This window comes from Rhinolophus sinicus, chromosome 1 (assembly GCF_057876585.1).
Source record: "Rhinolophus sinicus isolate RSI-liver-muscle chromosome 1, RSI-T2T, whole genome shotgun sequence".
Classification (NCBI taxonomy): domain Eukaryota; kingdom Metazoa; phylum Chordata; class Mammalia; order Chiroptera; family Rhinolophidae; genus Rhinolophus; species Rhinolophus sinicus.
Genome location: NC_142501.1, coordinates 67047446 through 67071212, shown reverse-complemented (window position 1 = coordinate 67071212; position 23767 = coordinate 67047446). Strand labels below are relative to the sequence as shown.

General features: G+C 35.5%; 1 protein-coding gene across 2 annotated transcripts; it reads right to left on the bottom strand.

Moving 5' to 3' along the window:
• Nucleotides 1-73: 73 nt before the first annotated feature.
• On the bottom strand, nucleotides 74-21442 carry MDM2 (MDM2 proto-oncogene). Of its 2 annotated transcripts, none has more exons than XM_019748971.3 (11): nucleotides 21041-21442; nucleotides 20088-20172; nucleotides 17262-17336; nucleotides 14099-14232; nucleotides 11742-11791; nucleotides 9057-9124; nucleotides 8835-8931; nucleotides 7633-7793; nucleotides 4023-4178; nucleotides 3341-3418; nucleotides 74-1585 (listed from the first exon to the last, which is right to left on the bottom strand). In XM_019748971.3, the coding sequence occupies exons 2-11, from the start codon at nucleotides 20166-20168 to the stop codon at nucleotides 1010-1012; spliced, it is 1476 nt and encodes a 491-aa protein (XP_019604530.1). In that variant the 5' UTR covers nucleotides 20169-20172; nucleotides 21041-21442; the 3' UTR covers nucleotides 74-1009. The 2 variants fall into 2 exon arrangements, with proteins under 2 accessions (XP_019604530.1, XP_019604531.1); XM_019748972.3 differs by lacking the exon at nucleotides 21041-21442 and adding an exon at nucleotides 20314-20441.
• Between the last annotated feature and the right edge of the window lie 2325 nt (nucleotides 21443-23767).

Sequence of the window (23767 nt, the reverse complement as noted above, 5' to 3'; positions counted from 1 at the left end):
GTAATTTCTATTTTAACAACTCATTATTATGGAAAAATTTATAAGATCCAATAATCACATTCTTGAAACAATGTTTAGTCATTTAATAATTGTTTATTTATGAATCAATAAACTTACGTATACTAACCCAAAAATTTAGACAATCAAGACTACATTAACGCACAGCCAATGTTGCACATGTGAATGTTTTCTAAATAGTATAATTATTGTATACCCTAAATGTTTATAATCACATTTTTAATACTAACTCTGTTCAGAACGGATCAATTCTATTTCTGTGCTTGAAGTATTATAAACCGCAAATTAATAAAGCTCTACTACATTAGAAGATCACTCTTTGTCTAAGGTACTGATTGCTTCAACTATCTTTTCCTACTTACCTGTGAATTGGTAAGTCATATATATGTTTTTATGTACCATTAGTAACTGGCACACAAACTTCCTGTGCAAAATCAAGATGTTAATTTATACATTTGCTATTTTAGTATCCTATGTTTTGACCGCATCATCTTAAAAAAAAAAAAAAAAGTGATCTATTATTTCTAGACAACTTAGAGAGAAGTTATAACATTTTCAGCTAGTTTAAAAATAAATAGTTGTTCTGTTTATTAAATTTCTCAGTTAGTCTTTGTGAATTCCCTGGCTTCTAATACTGGCCTTAAGTAAAGGCCAGTAACTAAATAATTACATTTAAATGTTCTATTGACAGTATTTTGTTAAAAAAGATCCAATCGGGATCTTTTAAGAAAGTGGAAATTATTTAAAATATGAGTGGTGGGGATCAAGGATGAGTTACATATCCATTCAAATTACATTCAAACCTAAATATAAAATATAAACAGAAGTGAAGTTTTCATTAAAGAAAATAAATATTAACTATTCCCTCTTACAAAGGAGGCAATATTACACTACAGAAAACAAATCTACACGTACTAAGGCTCTCTCTTGTTCTGATAGAATTTCATGTCTAAATTTTTAGGGTTAGAAATACATAATTCTACTTTTCAGACTAGGAGAAATAAGTTAGCACAATCATTTGAATTGGCTGTCTACATACTGGGCAGGGCTTATTCCTTTTCTTTAGCTTCTTTGCACAGGTAAAGCATGCCATAAGATGTCCTGTTTTGCCATGGACAATGCAGCCATTTTTAGGTCGACCTTGGCAAATCACACAAGGTTCAGTGGCATTAAGGGGAAAACTAGATTCCACACTTTCTTCTTTGTCTTGTGTCTCTTCCTTCTCAAGATCTTTGACATCTTCTTGGCTGCTATAAATGATGCTACTGGAAGTTGATGGCTGAGAGTAGTCCTCACTTTCTTGGGATTGGAAGGCTTGTGTGATCTTTTCATCATTTTCCTCAACACATGATTCTTGGGAATCATTCACTGTGTTTTTTTTACAATCAGGGACATCAAAGCCCTCTTCTACTTGTGTTGAGTTTTCTAGTTCAGTTTTCTCAGGCATTTCCCCTTTGTCTTTCCCTTTGTCTTCAGGAAGCCAATTCTCACGAAGGGCCCAACATCTGTTGCAATGTGGTGGAAGGGGAGGGTTCATTTCATTACATGAAGTACACTTCCAATAGTCCTTCAAGGAAATAAGACAGAGTTAGTTTCTGCAATCCGTTAGTAACTAGTCATCTCAACACCAAGAACTTTAATGTTTAAGGTAAAATGTATCCCACAGCTCAATTTTCAGTATTTAACAATCTTTCCTCAAGTATGAGATTATTAAGTATTTCTTTTTTTAGCAGAACTCTGAAGAATACTAAAACAAATAAATGTATTCACCGTGACTTAAGTCTGTACCTATAAAGTCATCTGTTCGAGGACACAGATACTGTTGGTTCATTTAGTTGAAGCACATGCTACGGGATCAATCTTCTGCTCTGTAATGAAACCTGTTTCCACTCCACTCCCTTAGAGGCTCAGCCATGGATACTGTGCCCAGAGTCCCCCCATCAATCTGGACAAAACCACTGCTCAGTCTGCCATTGCCTCGCTTTCAAAGTGCTCTAAAATCAAGGCTCAGCTGAGTGTTTCTTAACTTCACCCACAAAGGCAATGCTAAAACATTCTTCTCGACAATCACTGCCAGCTCACTCTGTCATCCTGTCACTATCCAAAATATGTATGCCTCTTTCTTGTCTATCCTTCCTGTGTTCTCATCTCTGTTAACCGCTCATTGCTTCTACCTTATCCTAACTTATTTCCCAAACCTTTTCACCATGCAAGTTGGGTAACAAACTCCCCGCACAACCCCAGCCTCTTTAGTGAACATATCCTTATTTCCCTGCCAGAACTGAAGCATGGTTCTTGCCTAAGGATGCTGTAAAACCTGCCATAAGAGGTTCTTCCTATCTTGCCATAAATAATGTAACCATCTTTAAATTGCTTGACCAATGACATAAGACATTAGCGAGAAGGGTGCAGACTGTTCATTCTCCCACATTGGTTCTTTCAAGTTGTCAAAGTAGGTTTCTTCTAACTAATAAAACTAAAGACAGGTGCTTACAATATAGAAAGGAGAGGGGGTACTGCAGAGTCCAAAAATTTGCAAGATCTATGTCTGAAACATTTCACTCAGCTTGACATCAAATGAGTCAACTAATTATTTGAATTATTTTCTAATATAGAAAAAAAATTTTTTTGAAAAATTTTACAATTTCACCGTTTTTGCATTTGGATAATTACTAATTGTTTTCAACTCAGAAAAGAAAAATGAGATTTCCTATTGGAATATAATAAAAGGCAATATTAAGAACAAAAATTAAAGCAATAATATTCCGTTTTGAAAAAACTTCCAATACCTCAGGAACGCAGTGAAGTATGAAATGTGGTTTTTGTTTTTTCGTGTTGGAATAGGGTGTTGGTTTTAGGTTTTTTAAAATTTTTAAATTACAGTTGACATTCAATATTATTTTGTATTAGTAGTATAAAATATTTAAATCCTGATTTCTTTAATGGCAAATCCTATCACATTTTAATACAAATCAGTATGAAAATGTTTATATTCAACAAGATTGGCAAAATGTTGGTAACTATTAGAGCTCAGTGATAAGTACATTGGAGACACATTATATTACTCTGTATGCTGTACACACTTGAAATTTTCCATAATAAAATTCTTTAAAAGTTCAAATTCCAGCACAAAAAAACTAAAATGTAGCAACAGATCCCAACACAACAAATAAAAGAATGCAAATGCTTTAAATCATTAACATTTTAAAGATTTTAACTTTATTAAAAATTATCTCATGTCAGGAAGTAGACTAGACATATTTTCCAAATCTTGACTTCAATGTTATTTTTTGATTCCTTAAAAAAGTAAATGTTCACTTACAGCTAAGGAAATTTCAGGATCATCTTCAAATGAATCTGTATCACTCTCCTCGGCCTGATACACAGTAACTTGATACACCTAATAAAATAAATCCATTATCATCAATTTGTCACCTTGCTTCTTCAACCTGAAAGGTTTCTTAGCAGTAAGTCCTAAACAAATAGCATCTACTACTATATATGAGGAACTGAGACAGGTCAAATGGAATAGGTGTAAACGGGGAGAAATGGAGATCAGTGAAATCCTCACCCACTGTGGTAAAAAGTCAGCGGAATGTTTAAAATGAGTAAAGCAAAAACTTCAGTACAAGCACTTTTATTTTATAAATATGAAGGTATTAAATAACAGTGAAGCAGCTAGAAATGTAAGCAACAGATCTAGAGGTACTATGTGACTTTAACTGCATGCATGCTTTACTTTTATAAAAAGTAAATATTAAAAGAGAACTGAATATTTTTAAATGAGCAGACTATTATAAGAATGCTCATTAAGGCCTACTTCTCGGCATTATATTTATAAAAATATAAATCAGATAACAAGGAACTACAAAGCCTCAAGTCCACAAAACAATATTCTAGTATGAATATTTCAAGTGAAATCTGAATATATTATTTCAATCTCATCAGTTAATATGGAAAATGTTAAAAAAAAACTTTAGAGTATAATTAGATAAAAAAACTACCTCATCATCTTCATCCGAGAGTTCCTGTCCTTCTTCACTAAGGTTATAATCCTCTGAATTGAAAGACTCAACTTCAAATTCTACACTGAATCGATCTGAAACTGAATCCTGATCCAACCAATCAGCTGAATGTTCACTTACACCAGCATCAAGATCCTAAAATCAGAAAGAAAAAAATAAGCGTGACAATGTATATTATTTGTTGGCCTCTGTTAACAGCTTCCTAAGTCATCCCTGTGTCCTTAATTTCTCCTCAGATCTATCCTGCACACTGACACTAGATTAAGATTCTGGGTCATTACTGCACTAATCTTATTTTCCCTGTTCAGAACCCATTACATTAAGGAAAAAGGCCAGATCCTCCTTGGCATTCTAAGTACATGTAGTATGACTATATTAACATTTTCAGCTTATCTCCAACTACACACTCTCCTCCCCCATAAATATGAACTATCAGCCAGACCAAGACTGTTTCCTAAACCAAACTTGGCACTTCAACTGCCATACTCCCTTTCTAAATGGAATAACTCGACAGTTTTTAAATCCTGCTCATCCTTTTTTGCCAAAGCTTCTTTCAATACCATAACCAATACCATAAGAGAGCTCTCTGAACTTTTATTATCTTTACTACTTATGATATTATTGATTATACACTTCCACACATAACTTATGCAAAACACAATTTTGCACACATTCCTTATCTGAGTTATATACACTTAAGAATTAAGACCATGTCTTAATCATCTTTATATCTTTAATTGGTAGAATGCTAGTAGCTATAACATGTAATTATGAGATTTGTTTTATAATAGATTTTGGGAGTAATTTCTTTGGAAGAGCTTTCAGACATCTTTTTTATTATTATTTTTAAAATTCCGTATCTGCTCATGTGATTCTTCATTTTAGGTCTCTAATTAATGGTACAAATACCTAGTAAGACCTTCAGTCTCATAATATTTGCTGTCAATAGCTAAGGATAGGAACATATACAAAACAGAAGGCTAGAACTAGAAAAAATATGTAAGTCTGGGAGTCAGGATACATACATTCTTATTGTAGATTTGCCACTAAGTAGCTATTTAACTTTGGACATATTTAACCTAGAAAGGCCACAGCTATTTCATCTATGAAAGGAGTTCAAATTAAATGATCTCTAAGATACTTCCATCATTTATAAAAACAAAAACAAAGTATAACCACTGAAGTCAAAATGCTATTTTTCCACAGTGATGTTAAGCAAGTAGTAGTAAAGCAACATTCATCAAGTTGCAGTTCTGACTCCTAACAAGGGCTCTATTAACAATCAGGTTAAAATCACAAGTCAAGCCAGAATACAATAACATCTTTAATACGGTAACTTAACTGGATACTTCAATTAACTAGTCTTTGGTGCACTAAGTTTCGAATAAGGGGGTAAATCACAAGAAAAATAAAGTCTTAGAATGCATCCTCTAAGGCAGGCATCAACAACTATGGCCCACCACCCATCTATTTTTATAAATAACTACACAGCAAGAACCATTTGTTTTCCTGTCGTCTATGGCTGCTTTTGCTTTACAACAACAGAGCTGAGTAGCTGCAATCGACCATATGGCCTGCAAAGCCCAAAACAGATACTATCCCACCTTTTATAGAAAGTTTGCCCACCCCAGTGCTAGGGTACTGTGAAGAAAGGAATATTAAAAGTTCTTTTTAAAAGTTCTGGCTAATGTTCAAAAAAGAATGTTCCAGAAACTTTTAAATACTGCATATTTAAAAAGCATACGACATGCTTGATCTGGAAAGATCTTAAATTTTGAAGTTAGAAGTCCCTGGCTTGTCTGAATTCCAATTGTGACAGTTATTAGTTATGGGATCTTAACAAGTTATTTGAAATCCTCAAGTCTTCGTTTTCCCATCTATAAATAAGAGTTTGAGCCTACTGAGATGATAACTGCCTAGTATAGAGCCCAGAATATAGCTTTAAGTTTCCCAATTTATTAAACCCAAAAGAAGGAAAAGACGGGAAGCAACTGCACTTTCCTTTTAACTCCCTTTAACTGGTAAATGACAACTATAACATTCTTATGTGAAGTAAGCTAAAATGAAGAAAAAAAAGTTGGCCCTACCAAAAGCTTTCCCAACTAGGGACTAAGCCTGAAAAACAAAAGATTTTTAATAGAGAGGAATTTTTGGCAAGTGTAGGATAGGAATAACCAAAAAAAAAAGGGCGGGAGGGAATACCCTCTACATTGCTTTGATAACAAGGTAGTGTCCCAGATGGAAGCAAGAACAAGGACTTTAAATATCATTTAGCTAGAATTTTGAAACAACTTTAACAAAGACTAAGTTTAATGGGGCATTGTAAAGACTATAATAATCCAAACATGAAGTTCGTGTACATGTCAAGATTTCTTTTATTGGATTCAACTTTCAGATCACATATATTTGCTTTCAAGAACCCATATTTATTTTCATAGCATTTATTAAATGTCTTAATTATTTGTTTAACTGCTGATGATCTACCTCCCCATGAGGGCAGGGGCCATATCTACCTTGAGTACTACTGTATCGCCAATGCCAAATGGAATCTGGCATAGAAAAGACACTTCAGTATCTACGGAATAAACAACTTGCTCTCCCATGCCATCTAGTGGCCTAGACAAGTAACAGCTCTATTAAATACTAACTTTAGAGGGCAACATCAGTATCCATAAAATCACTGCTTTGAAGAGAAAAACCTAAAGATAATACACGTTAACAAGAATACATACAAAGCAAGAATAAAGTTACTATCACAACTGGTTCATCCCCTTACATCTTCTAGAGAACTATAAAATGATCACTCATATCCAGAATAATGACCATGTGGCATTGCCATTATCACAAATATTCCAATTTTAGTAACATTTTAAAGACAAATGTTAATGACAAAAAAATATATATTCCATTTGTCAAACACTCTTGTTAGCAAAAACTTCTTTACAAAACTTCTTTCAGTGAATTTATTCCTGGCTAATACTTTGGAATTAAAAACTACTGGTAATCTGTCATCCATGCATTTCACCTTCCCTAAGGTCTATTTACTACATATGGTCTATTTACTACATACTACTGTCTGGACTACATATGGCAAATGTGAAGCTCAGACTATGCCAATTTACTTGCTGACAGCTCTGTAAAAGTGACATTTCTATTCTAAACATTCAAGACAAATTTGCCTTAGAATCCTATGACATCTAACTAAATCAAATTTTCATTTTTGTTCCATTATTTTTTATTAAGAACTGAATTCTCAGACTATGCTATACTCCAGTTTATTTGAATTTACCATTGGTGCAGTGACCCACAAAGTTTCTCCAATATGTAGGGTGACATTAATAACTATTAATATTGGTACTAATCTTAGCAATACAAATCCAGTGCAATTCCACTACCTTCTACACTTCTCCCCAAACCTGAGGTTAGGGTGGGGTAGATCTATATAGGCTTATTTTAAAGAATAATTTACCACTGTATATAGCAGTAAATACATATGATACATGCGCTTTCTACATGAATGCTTATTAGAACTGCCAGAATTAAGATTTTAAAAATTAGAGTCTTATTTTATTCAAAACGAGAAGATTACCGGATTTGAGGGAGTCACTGTTGATTCACTGCTACTGCTTCTTTCACATCGTATCTCCCTTATTACACACACAGCAACGCTTTCATCAAAGGAAAAGGAAATACTATCAGATTTGTGGCGCTTTCTTTGTCGTTCACCAGGTAATTCATCTGAATTTTCTTCTGGATATGTAAGGAAAAACAAGTTAATTAAATTTCTACAATTGCTATATGTAATTTATTTAGAAATTGAGCTGTTTGAGTACCTATTTGTACTTAAAATTTAGTTCCAACAAAATTAAACAGAAAAATAGTGCTACTTGAAAAGTCAACACTCTTTCATTGGATCTGTCCAACAGTTATAGGAGAACACTGTATTTTTAAAAGCTTTTTAAGCTTATTTCAGAACTTTGTCTCCATTAAGTCACAATTAATCTAATTCATCCACAGCTTGTATCAAACAAACTAGGATATTTCTGTCAAAATCAAACTTTAAGATGTTAAGGTTTTTTTTCTGAAAAGAACCAAAAATGTTTAATATACTTAGAAGGCATACTTGGAATTCACTTTGGCATGAGTTACAAATATAACTCGATTTCCCCTCCCCCAAAAAAACTAACCATTTGTTCCAGTCCCATGTATTTAGTAAGCCATCCTCTGCCCTTCCTGCCCTCTACCCTCATGTACAAGATTCTAGTCTGAGTTTATCTATTCTGTTTCACTGATCTTCTTTCACCTGAATCATACAGTTTTAGTTATGATACTGACGTCTGATCATGCAATAGCCACTCCCTCCGCCTCCACTATCTTTTCTCTGCAAAAATGCTCAGCTATTTTATCGTCTTCATTTCTAAGATGCTATTTAGTTTGTTTTCAAACTTACTGGTATGTTTTACCACTTATTAGAAGCAATGATTAAATATTTTCACTGTTATGGTGAGTAAAATACTTTCATCCTTCTCCTCTATTACCTTGACTAGAGAACTGACTGACTAGTAAAACCTAGGGGCACAGTAAACTGTGCCTGCTGTAGTCAACCAGAAAAGTATTACTAAGAAAGCAATTTTAAAACCAAATAAATCAAGTAAAAACGACAATGAAACTCAGAAATTCATTCATCTAAACCAGCAAAGCACAATAATTTCATTAAGCTAAAACGTACTTTCATTAGAGAATGAACACCAAGAAGCTGTTTAAAAATGACAATTAAATATTCATATATACCTGTCTCACTAATTGTTCTCCTTCTAGATGAGGTAGATGGTCTAGAAACTGAATGTGAAGATGAAGGTTTCTCTTCCTGTAGCTCTTGCACAGGGTCCTAAACATTCAAGAGAAAAAAGACCCACCAACTTAACTTGTAACACCAAGAAGCTAAACATTTTGTTTTAAATAACCTTTCAAATTTTCAAGAAACACATTAGAATGAGTTAATTTCAAGATTACCTTTTGATCACTCCCACCTTCAAGGTGATACCTTCTTTCACTCACAGATGTGCCTGAATCTGATGGTTCTGACAGAAAACAAAAACAAAAAAATCACAAACTAGGAGAGAAACGGCTACTCCATAGATATCAGGACAAATTCCTTATACAATTTAACTTTTCAATAAATATGTGTCTCCCAGGTGCCATCCTTGTGCCAGATTCTGGAGATGTAAATAATTCAGTGTGAATACAGAAGATACATAAGAGAAATTAGAAAGTGCAATAAACACAATAAAAGAAGTATAAATCAGTGGTGAAGCAGAGCAACGATTATTTGGTAGGGACAGAGCTGAGGAACAAGAAACCAGGAAAGGCTTCATAGCAGATGTAGAAGTGGGACTAGGAAAGGTCATTCCAGACTGAGGGAACACCGTATTAAAACACAACGTGCAGAACCGGATCACCAGTGCTTGGTGCGGGAACTCCAGCAGTAACTACTGCCAGAACGTAAGCAGGATCAGAAGCGATCCTGTGTGTCTTCCTAAGCAGCACTCATGCCGTCAATCCTGCATCTCTACACTCTTCCCACTCATACTTCAGAATCTTCCCTAAGGCACTGCTGAAGCCACTACCCATAAAAAGGTTTAATCCAAGAGATAAAACTGACTTGCTAGTGCACAGCAAGTATTTTATCCAGAGAACAATAAGAAATCCCTCCCGAAATGGTCATTTTAAGCACAGGAGTAATGCATCACTCTTGCAAAATAGAAGGAAAAGAGAGCAGAGGCAAGAAAACCAGTATTAAACAGTAACTGGAATAATACAAATAAAAAAGTATTAAAGCCTAAACTAAGGCATGGAAAAAAAGATCAATTCCAGAGAAATTAGAAAGATAAAAAACACGGTATCTGATATACAAGGCAAGGGAGAAAGGAGTCAAGGATTCCAAGATTCTACTTTGGGTAGAAAAATAGGTAGTACCATTCACCAAGACAGAAAATGTAGAAAATGAACATATTTGGATGGGAAGATAATGAACTAAAGTAGATGAAACTCATTCAGGTAGGTGAGTTTAGTTTGTAGTTGGATATGTAGACCTGAAGCTCAACAGTCAGTTTCAGATACAGGATACATACAATTACCAAGATCATTATTAAAAGCCCTTTACTATTCCCTCGGAGACATTTTCATCTTAACAGTGAAGTCATGCCTGAGCATTAACATTTTGAAATTATACATGCATACATTATCATAATACTTTGTTTCTTCTTTATGTTATGGGCAAGCTATTACACTGATTTTAAGTTATACATATAAATAGGTTATATTTTGTTTTGGTATAATAAAGTAGATATTACAAAACAGATATAACAAAAGCACTACATGTGAAAAGGTTTAGAACACTGATATGAGTTCTGAACTTTATGCTATTAAACTGAAACCTCAGACAAACTCAGAATGAGAACGTAAGTAATCTACAAGTTACCATCTCAGTAACAGAATTTTCCTAGTAATCTATCAAGGTTTATTTAAATGAATGAACGAATACATCAGAAATAATACTCCAGAAAATTGAAAATACTGCAGTTCTTTTATTTGCCTTCATTTGATTTTATAAAGATCTTTGTAAAACAATAAAATGTCAAGTCACCAGACTAATAATTACTTCTATTCTAGGATAAGATGGTGATGTCCTTTTCTGGGCCTTAAATCCTAACTTTGGAAGAATAACTATTCAATTCAATACATTTACTAACACATTAATAAAACAGTGTACTGTGCGATGAAGAATGCAAACTTGAATAAGCAGAAAAGAGAAATATAAACAAGTGTAACAAAGCAATATATATAACAATAAAATCTAAATACAGAATAGCGGGAGCACAATGGAGTGGTGAGTTCATTCTGGGAAGTAAACTGAGAACAGTTCCTTGTCTTTTGAGGATGGGCTTTAAGAAACCTGTGGGATGTTGAAGCCAGCTCCCAGTGGTACCCGAGAGCAGACTGCACATCTCTTCCCTACTTTATATGTTTATAGCCTGAAAATGGCCCTGATGGGAGTATTCATAGCATGGAAATCAGCAACAACTACACATCAGGACTTTTCCCCAGGAGAGTGGGTTGTTAAATCAGCATACGACTACATACGTGTATCTTTCTGGAATAAGAACCCAGTGCTTTGAGATTATCAAAGGGATACGTGACCCCAAAATTAAGCAGTTAAGAACAAGTCTAAAGGTAGAAAAGTAAAATGCCACTTATCTAAACAAACTGGTAAACAACGCTTTGTCTATAAAAATCAAACAAAAAAATACCCATCCTTTCAAATGATCCGACCTATGTATATATATTACTTCCCAAAGATTTTCAATACGTTTCAAGGTTTAATCACATCTCTACCAAGCAGGAGCTTCTGAAATGATCTACCTTTCAAAACAAATTCTAACTTTAATATCCCTCCTTAAACTGAGGTAATAGGATATTTAACCTTATATATCATAAATCTGCATTAGAACCTTATTATTACATTGTTTTAGTTTATACATGTTTCTTCCTGTTAAATTTATCATACTCTTTTATAATCAAACACATAATTAAAAGCAACTTTTAAAGAGAATCACAATTTTAAAATGACTGCACATATACAAAATGTCTTTAAAATATTTTTATGGCACATGTTTATGGTATTCAAAATTAACTTACCCTGCTGATTGACTATTACTAAGTTCCTGTAGATCATTGTATATATTTTCCTTGTAGGGAGAAAAAAATAAGAAATGTACATTTTAAAATAAAAATGTATTAAACTGGATTTAATCAGTTTTAAATGCACTATTAGTTTGAACTACTGCACACAAACCAAATTTTAAATCACTGCATTCGAATTACATATCACGCTGCTAGACCCCAAAAAGTGCCATATTTAGATGCACAATGATTACATACAGCTACTTTTAATAATCACTAAGGTCTCTTCTAGCTGAAAGATCCCACACTTCCATTTCCTGAAATGTGCCTTGTTTATAGACTTTATCAAAGGACCCCAGAGAACGGGTGTGAACAAATGCAGGAGGCAATTTAATATATGTACTTATTTTCAGTAAGAAATTTTCTAGCTGTGTGCTTAGAAGTAGACTACCTAAAAAAGTAGCGTGTTATAGAAAACCCACTATATAGGAACTTGATTATAATTTTGACTTTCACCAATCTTAGGCCAATTATCTAACGGATTTTCTTTCTTAATCTTAAAATTTATTAAACATAATGTAGTCTTGGGGTGGCCAGTTGGTTCAGTTGGTTAGAGCGTGGTGCTCATAACACCAATGTCGCCGGTTCTATTTCCACGAGCGAGTGAGCTGCGCCCTCCACTAGATTGAAAACAACAACTTGACTTGGAGCTGATGGGTCCTGGAAAAACACACTGTTTACTAATATTCCCCAATTAAAAAAAAGACAAAAAAAGATAATGCAGTCTTCATTCTTTTCATAAATACATACTGGGAACCTACTACATACCACTGTTCTAGATATTGGGGAAAAGAATAATTAGAACCAAATCTCCGCTCTCATGGAACTTAAATTCTAATAGGAAGACAATTCCCTTATTCCTCTATTCACTGACATGACAGTATGCTGTGGTTTTTTTTTTTTTAACTAATGATTTTAGAGAATGCTTACTCGTCTCAATATATCATTTCTAATTTTCAAGGTTAAGGTGGAAGTACCAAACCCAACTATTTCTTTTCACCCTAGGGACTAGGGATTGATGACACAGTTCCTTAAACTCATAAAAAATCAATATTCCTATTCATGTTCTTTTTCCAAGTCAGTAATTTTCCCAGTGTTTAACCTCTCAACATTAGAATTCAAGTCAAAGGTAATTTTAATATTATGCTTTCAATATCAAAAACTGTATCCCCAAACATTATCGAAGATTCAATATTCAAATGGTACAAAATCACCAATATAGGTATTTCTTAAACTTATAGAATTAAAGCTTACATCTCAAGGTCAAGTGTAAAATGATAAATATTAAACAGAAGTGGTTTTGTCAATGGAAAGGTGTTATAAAATGTTAAATTAAGAAAAACAAAATTAAATATATTATGTTCACAACTAGGTTAAAACACGCTTCTACTCATAACATAAAACTGATGGGTAAAAATACCTTTCAATGACAAACTATAGTCATTTTTTTCCTATTCTTCTTAGTTTTGTCTTTTCTTTTTTTTTTTTTAGTTTTGTCTTTTCTTAATGTTCAATAATAAACGTATATTATACTTATAATAATGAAGGTATTTTAATTATCCCATTTAATTACCATCTTTTTAGCTATATTATTGAGCATTAAATACCAGTAGAATCTAGTTAATTGTTTCATGTGAAAAGTATTCATCCCATTTATTAAGATACACATGCTAAGGCTCCATATAAACTGTGCTAAACCTTAAAACAAGACAAAGAATTCTAAATGTAAGGTAAGAATGACTGAAAAAACAGTCTTCAGTTCCCAGTAGAATAACTCTAGAAATGTTATCCAGGTTAAATCAACTGATTAAGTACCATAATGGCATACAACAAAGAAAATGATTTCCAAAGTAACCAAAACTCAAATTTAAGCCTTTACCACGAGGTAGAAAAAGATTTTTGGAAGTGATTACAACAATAGTTTTTAATATGCAGTAACTAACAGCTAATATTTGAATACTTTTCTACGTACCAAACACTATGCCTTTTACACAATGTCTTTTCATAACCTCCACATAAAGTATTTATATTATCCTTATTTTTACAAACAAGGGAAACTGAGGTTTAGAGAGGGTTAAGTAAACTTACCTAGTCACACAGCTAGTAAATGACTGAGCTGGGTCCGAAACCCAGGTTTTAAGATTCCAAAGCTCAGGTTCTCAAACAATACGCTATATTGCTAAGAAATTAAATTTCAGCATCTTTTATGTATGTTGTAACAACTTTTCTCTTACAAAAGTGAGTGAGGGTGGAGGTGAACTGAAATGTTTATCCAACTGGCTTTTTACAATGGACTAAACTGAAGAATTTACCTGTGTTCTTTTACAGAGAAGCTTGGCACTCCAAACAAATCCCCTAGAAGATCATTTGAACAATACACAATATGCTGTTGCTTCTCATCATATAATCGTTTATTCATAATATACTGGCCAAGATAAAATATAACCTGAAACAAAAATATGATTTCTGAGCATTAATGAACATTAAAGGTTAGTTGCAAATACATTCAATAATATCTTATTTATCTGAAGAGGCTTAAACAACGAGCAACCATTCACAACTATTTAGAATAACAATCCTTCTGTACTATTTAAAAAAGCTGCTTTTAAATCTTTCCCTTTTAATCTGATGGAAGCAGACACTTCTTTTCTAACTAAAATAAACCTTAAAATGTGTTTTTTTTTTCAGACCTTAACTTTACCCAGATATCTAGGTACTACCATGTTTCCCCGAAAATAAGACCTAGCAGGACAATCAGCTCTAATGAGTCTTTTGTAGCAAAAATTAATATAAGACCTGGTCTTATATAAGACCCGGCATTATATTATATCTGTATTACATTATATTATACCCAGTCTTATATTAAGACCGGGTCTTAAATTAATTTTTGCTCCAAAAGACACATTAGAGCTCATGGTCCAGCTAGTTCTTATTTTCGAAGGGAAAAGGTAGCAAAATGCAAACCCACTGATAGCAATAAAAAGTTGCAGAATCAGGGCAACCAGTTAGCTCAGTTGGTTAGAGCGTGGTGTTCTTAACAACAAAATTGCTGGTTCGAACCCCATACGGGCTACTGTGAGCTGCGCCTTCCACAACTAGATTGAAATAACTACTTGACTTGGAGCTGATGGGTCCTGGAAAAACACACTTTAAAAAAAAAAAAAGTTGCAGAATCAAAAACATCAACTGAAATATAGCAGTGACCTAGAGTCATTTAGTAAATAGACTCAACACCATGCATGTCAATTAATTAATTACTTCTACAGTTTGGGAGAATTCAGTGAATTAAATAAGCTCTCAAAGGTATCAATATAATCTAGGCAATAAAATCAAAATAATGACCCTGAATCATGCATATACAGATAAATTATATTCTGCATGCTCCATTAATAAGCAGGCAATACATTTTAAGACATTCAATACAAACTTATTAACCACTTAAATATGTATGCATTCTACAGTTTAAAATGTACTTTTACAAGTATTGTCTCATTCTTCTGATATTTCATAGAACTGTTATCACCGTATTAGAAATAAGAAAACTGACCCAGTCTTCCGACTCCTGGTCCAATGTTCTTTCTACTATCTTTCTACTAGCTTTCATCACTGTCCCATTTGCCCCAGAACAAAGAGCCTACAAATGTACTGTCAGACAACATATACAGTACTGTTATATGGTTTAGCATAAGCATTCTAAGTCTTTTATGATGGCCTTGATCAATTGTCTTATTTTTATCAACTACTAAATCCCTTCTGGTTTAATTATTTAATGGTAGTAAGGTTAACAGCCCTGAAAACATCATTTGATACTTCTCTGCAAGCGCTGTCTATAGACTTAACAGGCTAAGCAGGGTTCAGACTTAAATACTTTCTACGTGACTGACTATGGATTGGAGAGATGGTTAACAGTGGGAAAGGAGGAAGAGAATCTAGATTCCTTCTACCAAACATCTCATAAGGAAGTTTTATAAAATTGTGGCTGAAAAAGAAAAGGGTCTGGTCTCTCTTCCTGCCCCGCCATCCTGATGTAGGTAAGGTACTTTTTTAGTGTTTTAAGCAATCTAAGCCCTACAAACTAAGTGGGAGAGATGGGGAAGAGGCACATTTCATACACATTGAAATTCTGCCTAGGATGACCCAATCCATCACTGAAAATCATGATTCTGTGCACAAATTTAAAGCTAGACAACGCTGAAATGTATCCACTAAATTTTACACGTCATGAATCAGCTCACCTCTATCTCAGAAACAGTGTATTGTACTCATGTATCTCTAGTGTAGAAGTCCTTAACCTGGAATCCATGGATGCCCAAGAAGTCCTTGGACAGAATTCAGGGGGTCCATTAATTTTGAAGGGAACTAAAGTTTTGCCACCTCAAAAACTGCCTTTTGGGATATTGATTTTAAGTTGATTATTAAGAAATAAGACCCAGAAAGAGAACCTTTGACAGACACTCCCATTTCCTGCCTAAGAGATTCAGAGGGAAAAACTTGCATCAGGAAGGGAATCTTAGCATAATCCCCTCTGCATTATATTTAGGAAGACTCCTATCTAATGCAGGAGCCTGTTGAGTAGATCCACCTGTCCACTGTTTCTGGGTTGCGTAGCAAAAATTTACTCGCCATGTATGTTCTGCTCTTCCTCAACTATCTGTCAATTGCCTACTTCCTTTGAAATCTCAGGCCCCTACCCCCTCTTCTTTGTCCAAAATGACATATACACCCAATTTGTCTTCACTTCTTTGGGATTGTCATGCTTATGTGAATTCCCCATGTGTACATAAAAATTAAAAATTTTATTTTCTCCGGCTTATCTGCTGTCTGTTAATTTGATTATTAGCCTAGCTAGAAGAACTCAGAAGGTGAGAGGAAAAGTATTATTTTTCTTTAGTCCCCACTATTTGATGGAAAAGAAATCCTTATTTTCACTAAGTTTTAACTGAAATTTAGCTTTTCTTTCAATTACTAATATAGGCAACAAACCTATATTAAAGTATTAGCAATACCTGTGATTTTTGTCACCAATAAAAATCACAAGTGTTTTCATACTATGCTTGCTTGATATAAACATTTCAAAATATCAGTTATATTGAAGTCCTCACGACTTCAAAATTATGTTTATTAGATCTGCTGCAAAAATCTAGAAACTTATTACTTTGATAACTGTATTTTAATATGTTTCCTTTCTAATTCTATTTTATTCCAAGCATTTAAAAATATGAGTCTGAAAAGGAATTAGCAGTCTGACAAGACTACCATTCTGCCCAGTGGGTTCACCTACAGAACTTCCCTTTGTCTCAGTTCCTGAGAAATGAAATTCAAGTGTAACTAGAATTTTCAGCTTCAAATTATAGTCTAAAAGGCCACAATGCTTATTGTTTCTTACTGAAAATCCCTCTATATGGCCAATTTCTCCCCATGGATATATAAATTAGTAAGACATTAGTTACCTTGCTAACTCTTAGTTCAGCTTACCTCTTTCATAGTATACGTGTCTTTTTGTGCACCAACAGATTTTAATAACTTCAAAAGCAGTGGCTTTGGTCTAACCTATAAGGAACAAAGAGTTGCTATTATACTTCCAAAATTATTACAGAACTCTAAGCCCCACAGCAAACACGTCCATAAAGAATTTTGGTAAGGTAGCAGATACTACATTTTAACAATCTCACAAGGTTAGACTTCAAAAAGTAAGTCAAAATGTTTTCACTAAATGTAAGACTATATAAACTGAATACCATAGACTATCTAGGGAGTTCGGAGGAAAAAATGCTGGGACTTTATGCAAATACCCATGGACTCAAGTATCATCAATTGTCATTATGTTTAAAAAGGTACCCAGGCCAAGGCAGTGAAAATTATTCTTTTTCTTCCAGCTGTTTCTGTCATCTGCTTACTACCTTACAAACTCAACCATAAATGGAATACTCCATTGAGCTTTCTGTAAACTAAATTACAAAATCCAAGAAAAAAGAATAAATCTTTAGTGTGAGGCCTTTTACCAATCTCTTCCTTCTCCAGAATAGGCTCCTGAAAAATGGAGAATTTAAATAACCCAAGCTTACAAAGAGAAGAGATTTAAGACTGCAACTCATGTCCCTCAACTATAAGCCACCATTTTTTTCCTATTATATCACACTACCTTAGTTTGTCTCCATTTCAATTACCTACTTGACAAACATTTATTGAGCTTCTACCATGCTAGGTATTGCGCAAAAAAAAAAAAAAAAAAAAAGACAAAATATATGACCTGTATTCAAGGAGATAGCCAACTAGACCAAGGAACAATTTTTTCTATAAAAAGCCAGATAGTAAATATTTTAAGTTTTGCCTGCCAGATGGTCTGACTCAGAAGAATAGATTATATGTAAACCAATGAGTCTGACTGCATTTCAATAAAGCTTTATTTATAAAAATAGGCAGCTGGCCAAATTTAGCCCACAGGCTGTAGTTTGCCTGATCTTGATCTAGAAGCTCTGCAAATGATACAGAAAAAATTACAACTGGCAAGGGGGCAGGGATATAATGTGCTTATGCTTTCTATCTGTTGCTGTATCAAAATCTTCAGAACTCAAATATAATTACAGCTTGCCACCTCCACACAGACTGGTACCTCTGCACCTCTCTTTAAAATACTCCTGTCTTTTGTCTAACTTTGAAATCTGACAACATCCCAGTTTGGGATCGAAATCTCAAAACTAGATTTAGGAAAATTGCCTACTTCCAGCTAATAAACAGAATATTACTTAATAACTGGAAAACTTAAAATACACAATAAATGTCCTATTGAATGATTAATTGTTCTGATCACACATTTTTGTGCTTACATATGTACTTTACTTCCAGAATATTTAAAGAATGATTCTCTCAGAAAATAAAATATTACTTTTTTTCTCCTGAAATTTTATACATACTATATTCCTAAAACAACTCAAAGTAAAAATCTGCAATGAAAGCCATGGTTTTTAATTAAGACATGTGTTAATAAGAAAACTACTATAGAAGATAATACCATTCCTAATCTTACATGTAATAACAAAAAAATAAATTCCAGATAAAGATCTAGATGTAAAAATAAAAAATACTAGAAGAAAATACAGGAATTTATTTGCTTAATCTTGGGATGAGAGTTCATCCAAAGCATGATATGAAATTCAAAAGTCAATAAAAGTCAACAAATTTGACTTCATAAAACATTCTCAACTGGAAAAAGGCAACATAAAGTTAAAGGCAACTTGTAAATGATAAGTCAAATATACTCAAAACACAGAGAATTACTACAAATTATTAAGAAAAATACAATAAACCTAAAGGAAAATTGGACAGTTAAGACCAGGCAAATCCCAGAATAAACAAATGATTACTGACAAGATGCCAACCTCACCAAAGATTAGGCAAATACAAATTTAAACAATGATGCAATACCTTTTACCAAAAAAAGGCAAAATAATTAAATAAAGATTGATAATATTCAGTGTTGACAGAGGTGAAAATTGTTACAATCTTTTGGTAAGCTAACAAGTTATCAGTAGCAATCAAATATGTGTGTAATTTAGGACACATTAGTTCTCCTTCTGTAAAATCTTCCCTACAGAAATAGTCACATATAACACTTGTGTTCGGATACATGTACAAAGTAGCACTATGCGTTATACTCAAAAACTAAAGGCAATTAAAGCTATCAGTAAAGGCATAAATTTTTTAAATGGTATACTGCTGTGAAATACTATGCAGCCATTAGAATTCTGCAGATTTTATTTATTGATATGGATGCTATCAGTAGAACACCTCTAGTTTAATCTTGTTTTAGAAGAACAGGAAGGTAACAGATTAAAACTCACATGTGCATATATATTGGGGTAGGTACACGAAAGATATAAGACATGGTCAAAAAAAGATTTGAATTTTCAGTTTTCACTTTCTACATTTCTGTGATGCCTAAAGTCTTTACAACACACACAAATTACTTTTGTGACATTTAGAAACCAGTTAAAAAGTTAAATACTAACAAATCAAAACAGAAAAAAAGCTATCACATAATAAACTTCAGCATCCATGCTTAAGAGTATAATGGAACTCAGTTTTAAATCTAGTGTGGTAAAGAGCTAAGAAAATAAATACTGATTCTTACAGTTAACTTTTACTTCACATAGTTATTTTATGCCTCAGTGGCAGAATTTAAGCTATGTACATACAATTTCACCTAAAGAGCCATGCTAGAATTGGGGGCGTCTACAGAATTTAGTCGATCACCCAATGAAGTAAATTATTAAAAGGTAGACTTGAGACAAAAATACCAACCAGGGTCTCTTGTTCTGACGCTGGAATCTGTGAGGTGCTTACAGCATCATCAGCAGACACAGACATGTTGGTATTGCACATTTGCCTAGAGTAGGGAAAAAATAAAACACGATAAAAACTTAAAACAATGAAACATCTGTGAAAAAGACAATCACATAGAAAGGAAATAAATAATACCTTTAAATGCCTTTATTAAAACTAAAGCCACTAGCAAGTGGGTCCTTACCTGGGTCACTATCGAATCAGTGTTGTGCGCCTGTAACCACAGTGAATACAGCTGGGAAAAGGCATGGTTTAAATAGCCGCAGCTGGAGACAAGTCAGGGCTTAGCTCCTTTTACTGCAGACTCGGAACTTGTCCGAACTTGACCAGCTCAAGAGGAAAAGCTGAGTCAACCTGCCCACAGAACCAGCCCGATCTCGCCCAGACTCGAAACCCAGTTCAGACTGGCCACAGAACAGGCACCTGTCATTATTCCAACCCCCATCTCGGAGTAGGCCCGGGGCTCCGCAGCGGCCTCTGCCCACATGACCTTTACCTAGAGATGCAGCGCCCCCTGCCCACGTGACCCTTACCCAAAAAACCCCGCCCGAAACCCCGCCCTCCTCCCGGGCGGCAACAAGCTCACCTCCTTCCAACAAAACCCGCACAAACGCATGTGCTCTGCACCCCCCTACCCCATCGCAAAATGCACAAAGACTGCGGGTCGGGAAGACGCTAGAAACGACAGCGAGCTAGGAGACCCGAGTCGCAGAGCACACCCTGAACTGCCCACGCACGCTTCCCGGCCCGACCTGCTCCTCGCCAAGCAGGGTTTCCCAGGCCAGGAGTGGCTCGGGGGGAGGGGTCCCCAGCTCTCCAGTTCCTTTCACGGGCGCGCGGGAGCCCGACACCCTGGGCCTGGGCAACTATTCCACTCACGGGGCCCAGGCCAATGAGGCGATCGAACTTACTAGGTCCGGAGAAGGAGGCTCCTGGCGGCGGAAGCGGCAGGACCTCGCTCAGAGGGCTTAGGGCTGCCCGTCAGGCAGCCCTTGTTCCATTTCTCTACACACGCAGGCCCGCACATGCCCCAACAGGAGCAGAGGGGCCAGGCGGCAGCCAACTCACGACCCCTACCGCCCAAGGGGAGCGCGCCGGAAGCCGCAGTCCATCCGGGTTTTTGCGCGCGCGCGCGCAATCGCGTGCGCGTCCGGGACCCGACACCTCCGCTAACTGGGGCAGGGGCTGGGCCGGGCCGACTGTGCAAAGAGGCAGGTCTGGCCCCGTCAAGGCCTCGGCAGGGGGAGGGAGGGCGGGTGTTTGGCGTGTGTGACTGGCCACCCGAGCTGACGGGGGATGTCGCCGCTTCGTTTGGCGCCGGGTGCTTAGAACTTCTTTGTTGGTTGTGCTGTTTTTTTTTGTATTTCTTGTGTTTAGACGCTACTGCGGTGGAAACTGCGGGCAAATGGGTATCTAAGTGCCACTGCCAAAAAAAGAAACCGAAATTAACAGCTGTGCGATAGATTAAGCGCTTACCGCCAGCAGCTGGAGTTGTATACAAATGAGTTATTTCAAGAGGGGTTTTCCTTTATGATTAAAAATACCACAATATAGGCTTGTACACGGGTGCATGTAAGTGTTCCAGTTGGAGAAATAAAAGACGGGGATTATATGTCATGCGGGGTGTCATATGGGGGTCTCAGCTCCCGCTCCCCGCATAAGAACATAGGACATGGTGAGGCCAAAAAGGAACACCCACGGAGCCATAGATAGGGGAGCTCATACCACTGTATTCTCACCAGCAGTTCAGTTGGAGAAAGGAAGCAAGAGCCACAGGATTGGCAACCAACCTCACTTGGTAGCTGCAATCCGCCGTCTGCTTCTCTGCCAATCAACCAACAACAAACTCGTGTAGCCAGGGCAGTTATATCGGTGGCTATGGCTAACTGGTTACAACTGATAGCCAACTAGTCACCGCTGATGGCCATCTACTACCCAAGCCAACACCTTTCCACATGAGGTCGAGAGCTGGAACCTGCTCTCTGGGACTCTGTCCCCAGACTATAGAAGAGCGGTTACTTTCACTTTATGCTTTTAGAATGTTTGTCTTTGTTTATATAATATATGCATTCATTCTCATTAAAAATATGTACGTATTAGGCACTCAATACTGAAAGACACGTACTTGTCCCTTTTTGGTACATGGACGTGGCCATCTCAAAAATGAACAAGGACATAAGAATTGAGTCCTTACCCAGAAACCACTGTCATTGGCTACGAACAGCCTCTTTGGCCACGAAAGCATTAATTAGTTCCTTGTGAGCAAGGAAATTTTAATAAAGTTATCAGTATATATTACCCTTCTTCAATGCCCTAGACTACTAGAAAGGAATATTCCTTAAACATAGTGGTCACTCAATTGATTTAATTACCATTGTTCAGGGATTCACTTTGGCTTAAAAAACCTGTAACAAAATAAATGAATAAACAAAACAGAAACTTACAGCTACAGAGAACAAATTGATGGTCACCAGATGGGAGGGGGTGTTGGGGGACTGGGTGAAAAAGGTGAAGGGATTAAGAAATACAAATTGGCAATTATAAAACTACTCACAGGGATGTAAAGTACAGCATAGGGAATATAGTCAATAATATCGTAATAACTGTTGTGTCAAATGGGTTACTAGACTTATCAGGGAGATCACTTCATAAGTTATATAAGTGTCTAACCACAATGTGGTAAACCTGAAATTAATATAATATTGTATATCCACTGTAACTGAAACTTTTTAAAGTTTTTTTTAATTTACTAAAAATATTATAAACTCGTCTTTATCATAACAAATATAGTGAAGTTTCTGGTTGTGAAAGTATGTGTTTGACACAGGATAAAAGAAATTCATAAGAGATGAAGAAAAACATAAAAATGTAAAATACAAATTGGCATTTGTTAATGCCAAGTAAAGGAACAGGTTGTGGTGTAAGAGTTCAGACAAGATTGCTCCGTGAATACCCATGCAGTTCACAAAGGCCTCAGAGAAGAGCAGACATATTTTATGCCTTGAAGGATGGTAAGACTTAGAGGAGAATATTCCAGGTTCAAGAAAAATATTATCAAAAAATTCCAGAAGTGAAAATGTGAAAAGCTGTTTGAGAAACAATAAATAAATCAGTCTGACTTACATAAAAGTCAAGAAAAAAAGTTTTAAGAACTTGGAGGCTCCGTAAATTTGAAGCAAGGGAATTGGGGCTTTGGACAGGGTGGGCAGTAGACAGATTGGGAGGATGTAAACAGGTGAATTGCTTCAAACTGTTTTTAACAGGACCACCATGAGCAGATTCAAGCTCTCAACAGTCGGGCCAGGCCCCTCTGGACCAAATTTCCCCCTTCTCATTAGCCCAGTGTTTTGAAAAATTCTGTTGACAGAATTTGTAGAGCAGAAACAGAGGACAAAACTGATAGGATTAGTCCTTTTCTAAGGGGACCAGAAAAGAAGGGCAGAGATGAAGGAAGAAGTGATAGTACTTAGTGATGGGGAGAGAGATGGGTGAGACAAGGTTCTATCTTTCAGGAATTGGTATTGACAGGAAGGAGAAAATTTTGAGATGTCCTAAATTACAGCAGGCCAGAGGATGGAAGGAAAAGAAAAAAGGGGTTAATCAGTTAACAACTGCAGGGCAAAACCAACAAAAACTGC

Excerpts from the sequence above, each read along its gene's own strand:
- MDM2 (XM_019748971.3), bottom strand. The coding sequence starts at position 20,168 with ATGTGCAATACCAACATGTCTGTGTCTGCTGATGATGCTGTAAGCACC. Across the intron at positions 17,337-20,087 it reads CGTCAGAACAAGAGACCCTG|GTTAGACCAAAGCCACTGCT; the intron begins GTTGGTATTTTT and ends TGTTCCTTATAG. Across the intron at positions 3,419-4,022 it reads TCTCGGATGAAGATGATGAG|GTGTATCAAGTTACTGTGTA; the intron begins GTAGTTTTTTTA and ends TTATTTTATTAG.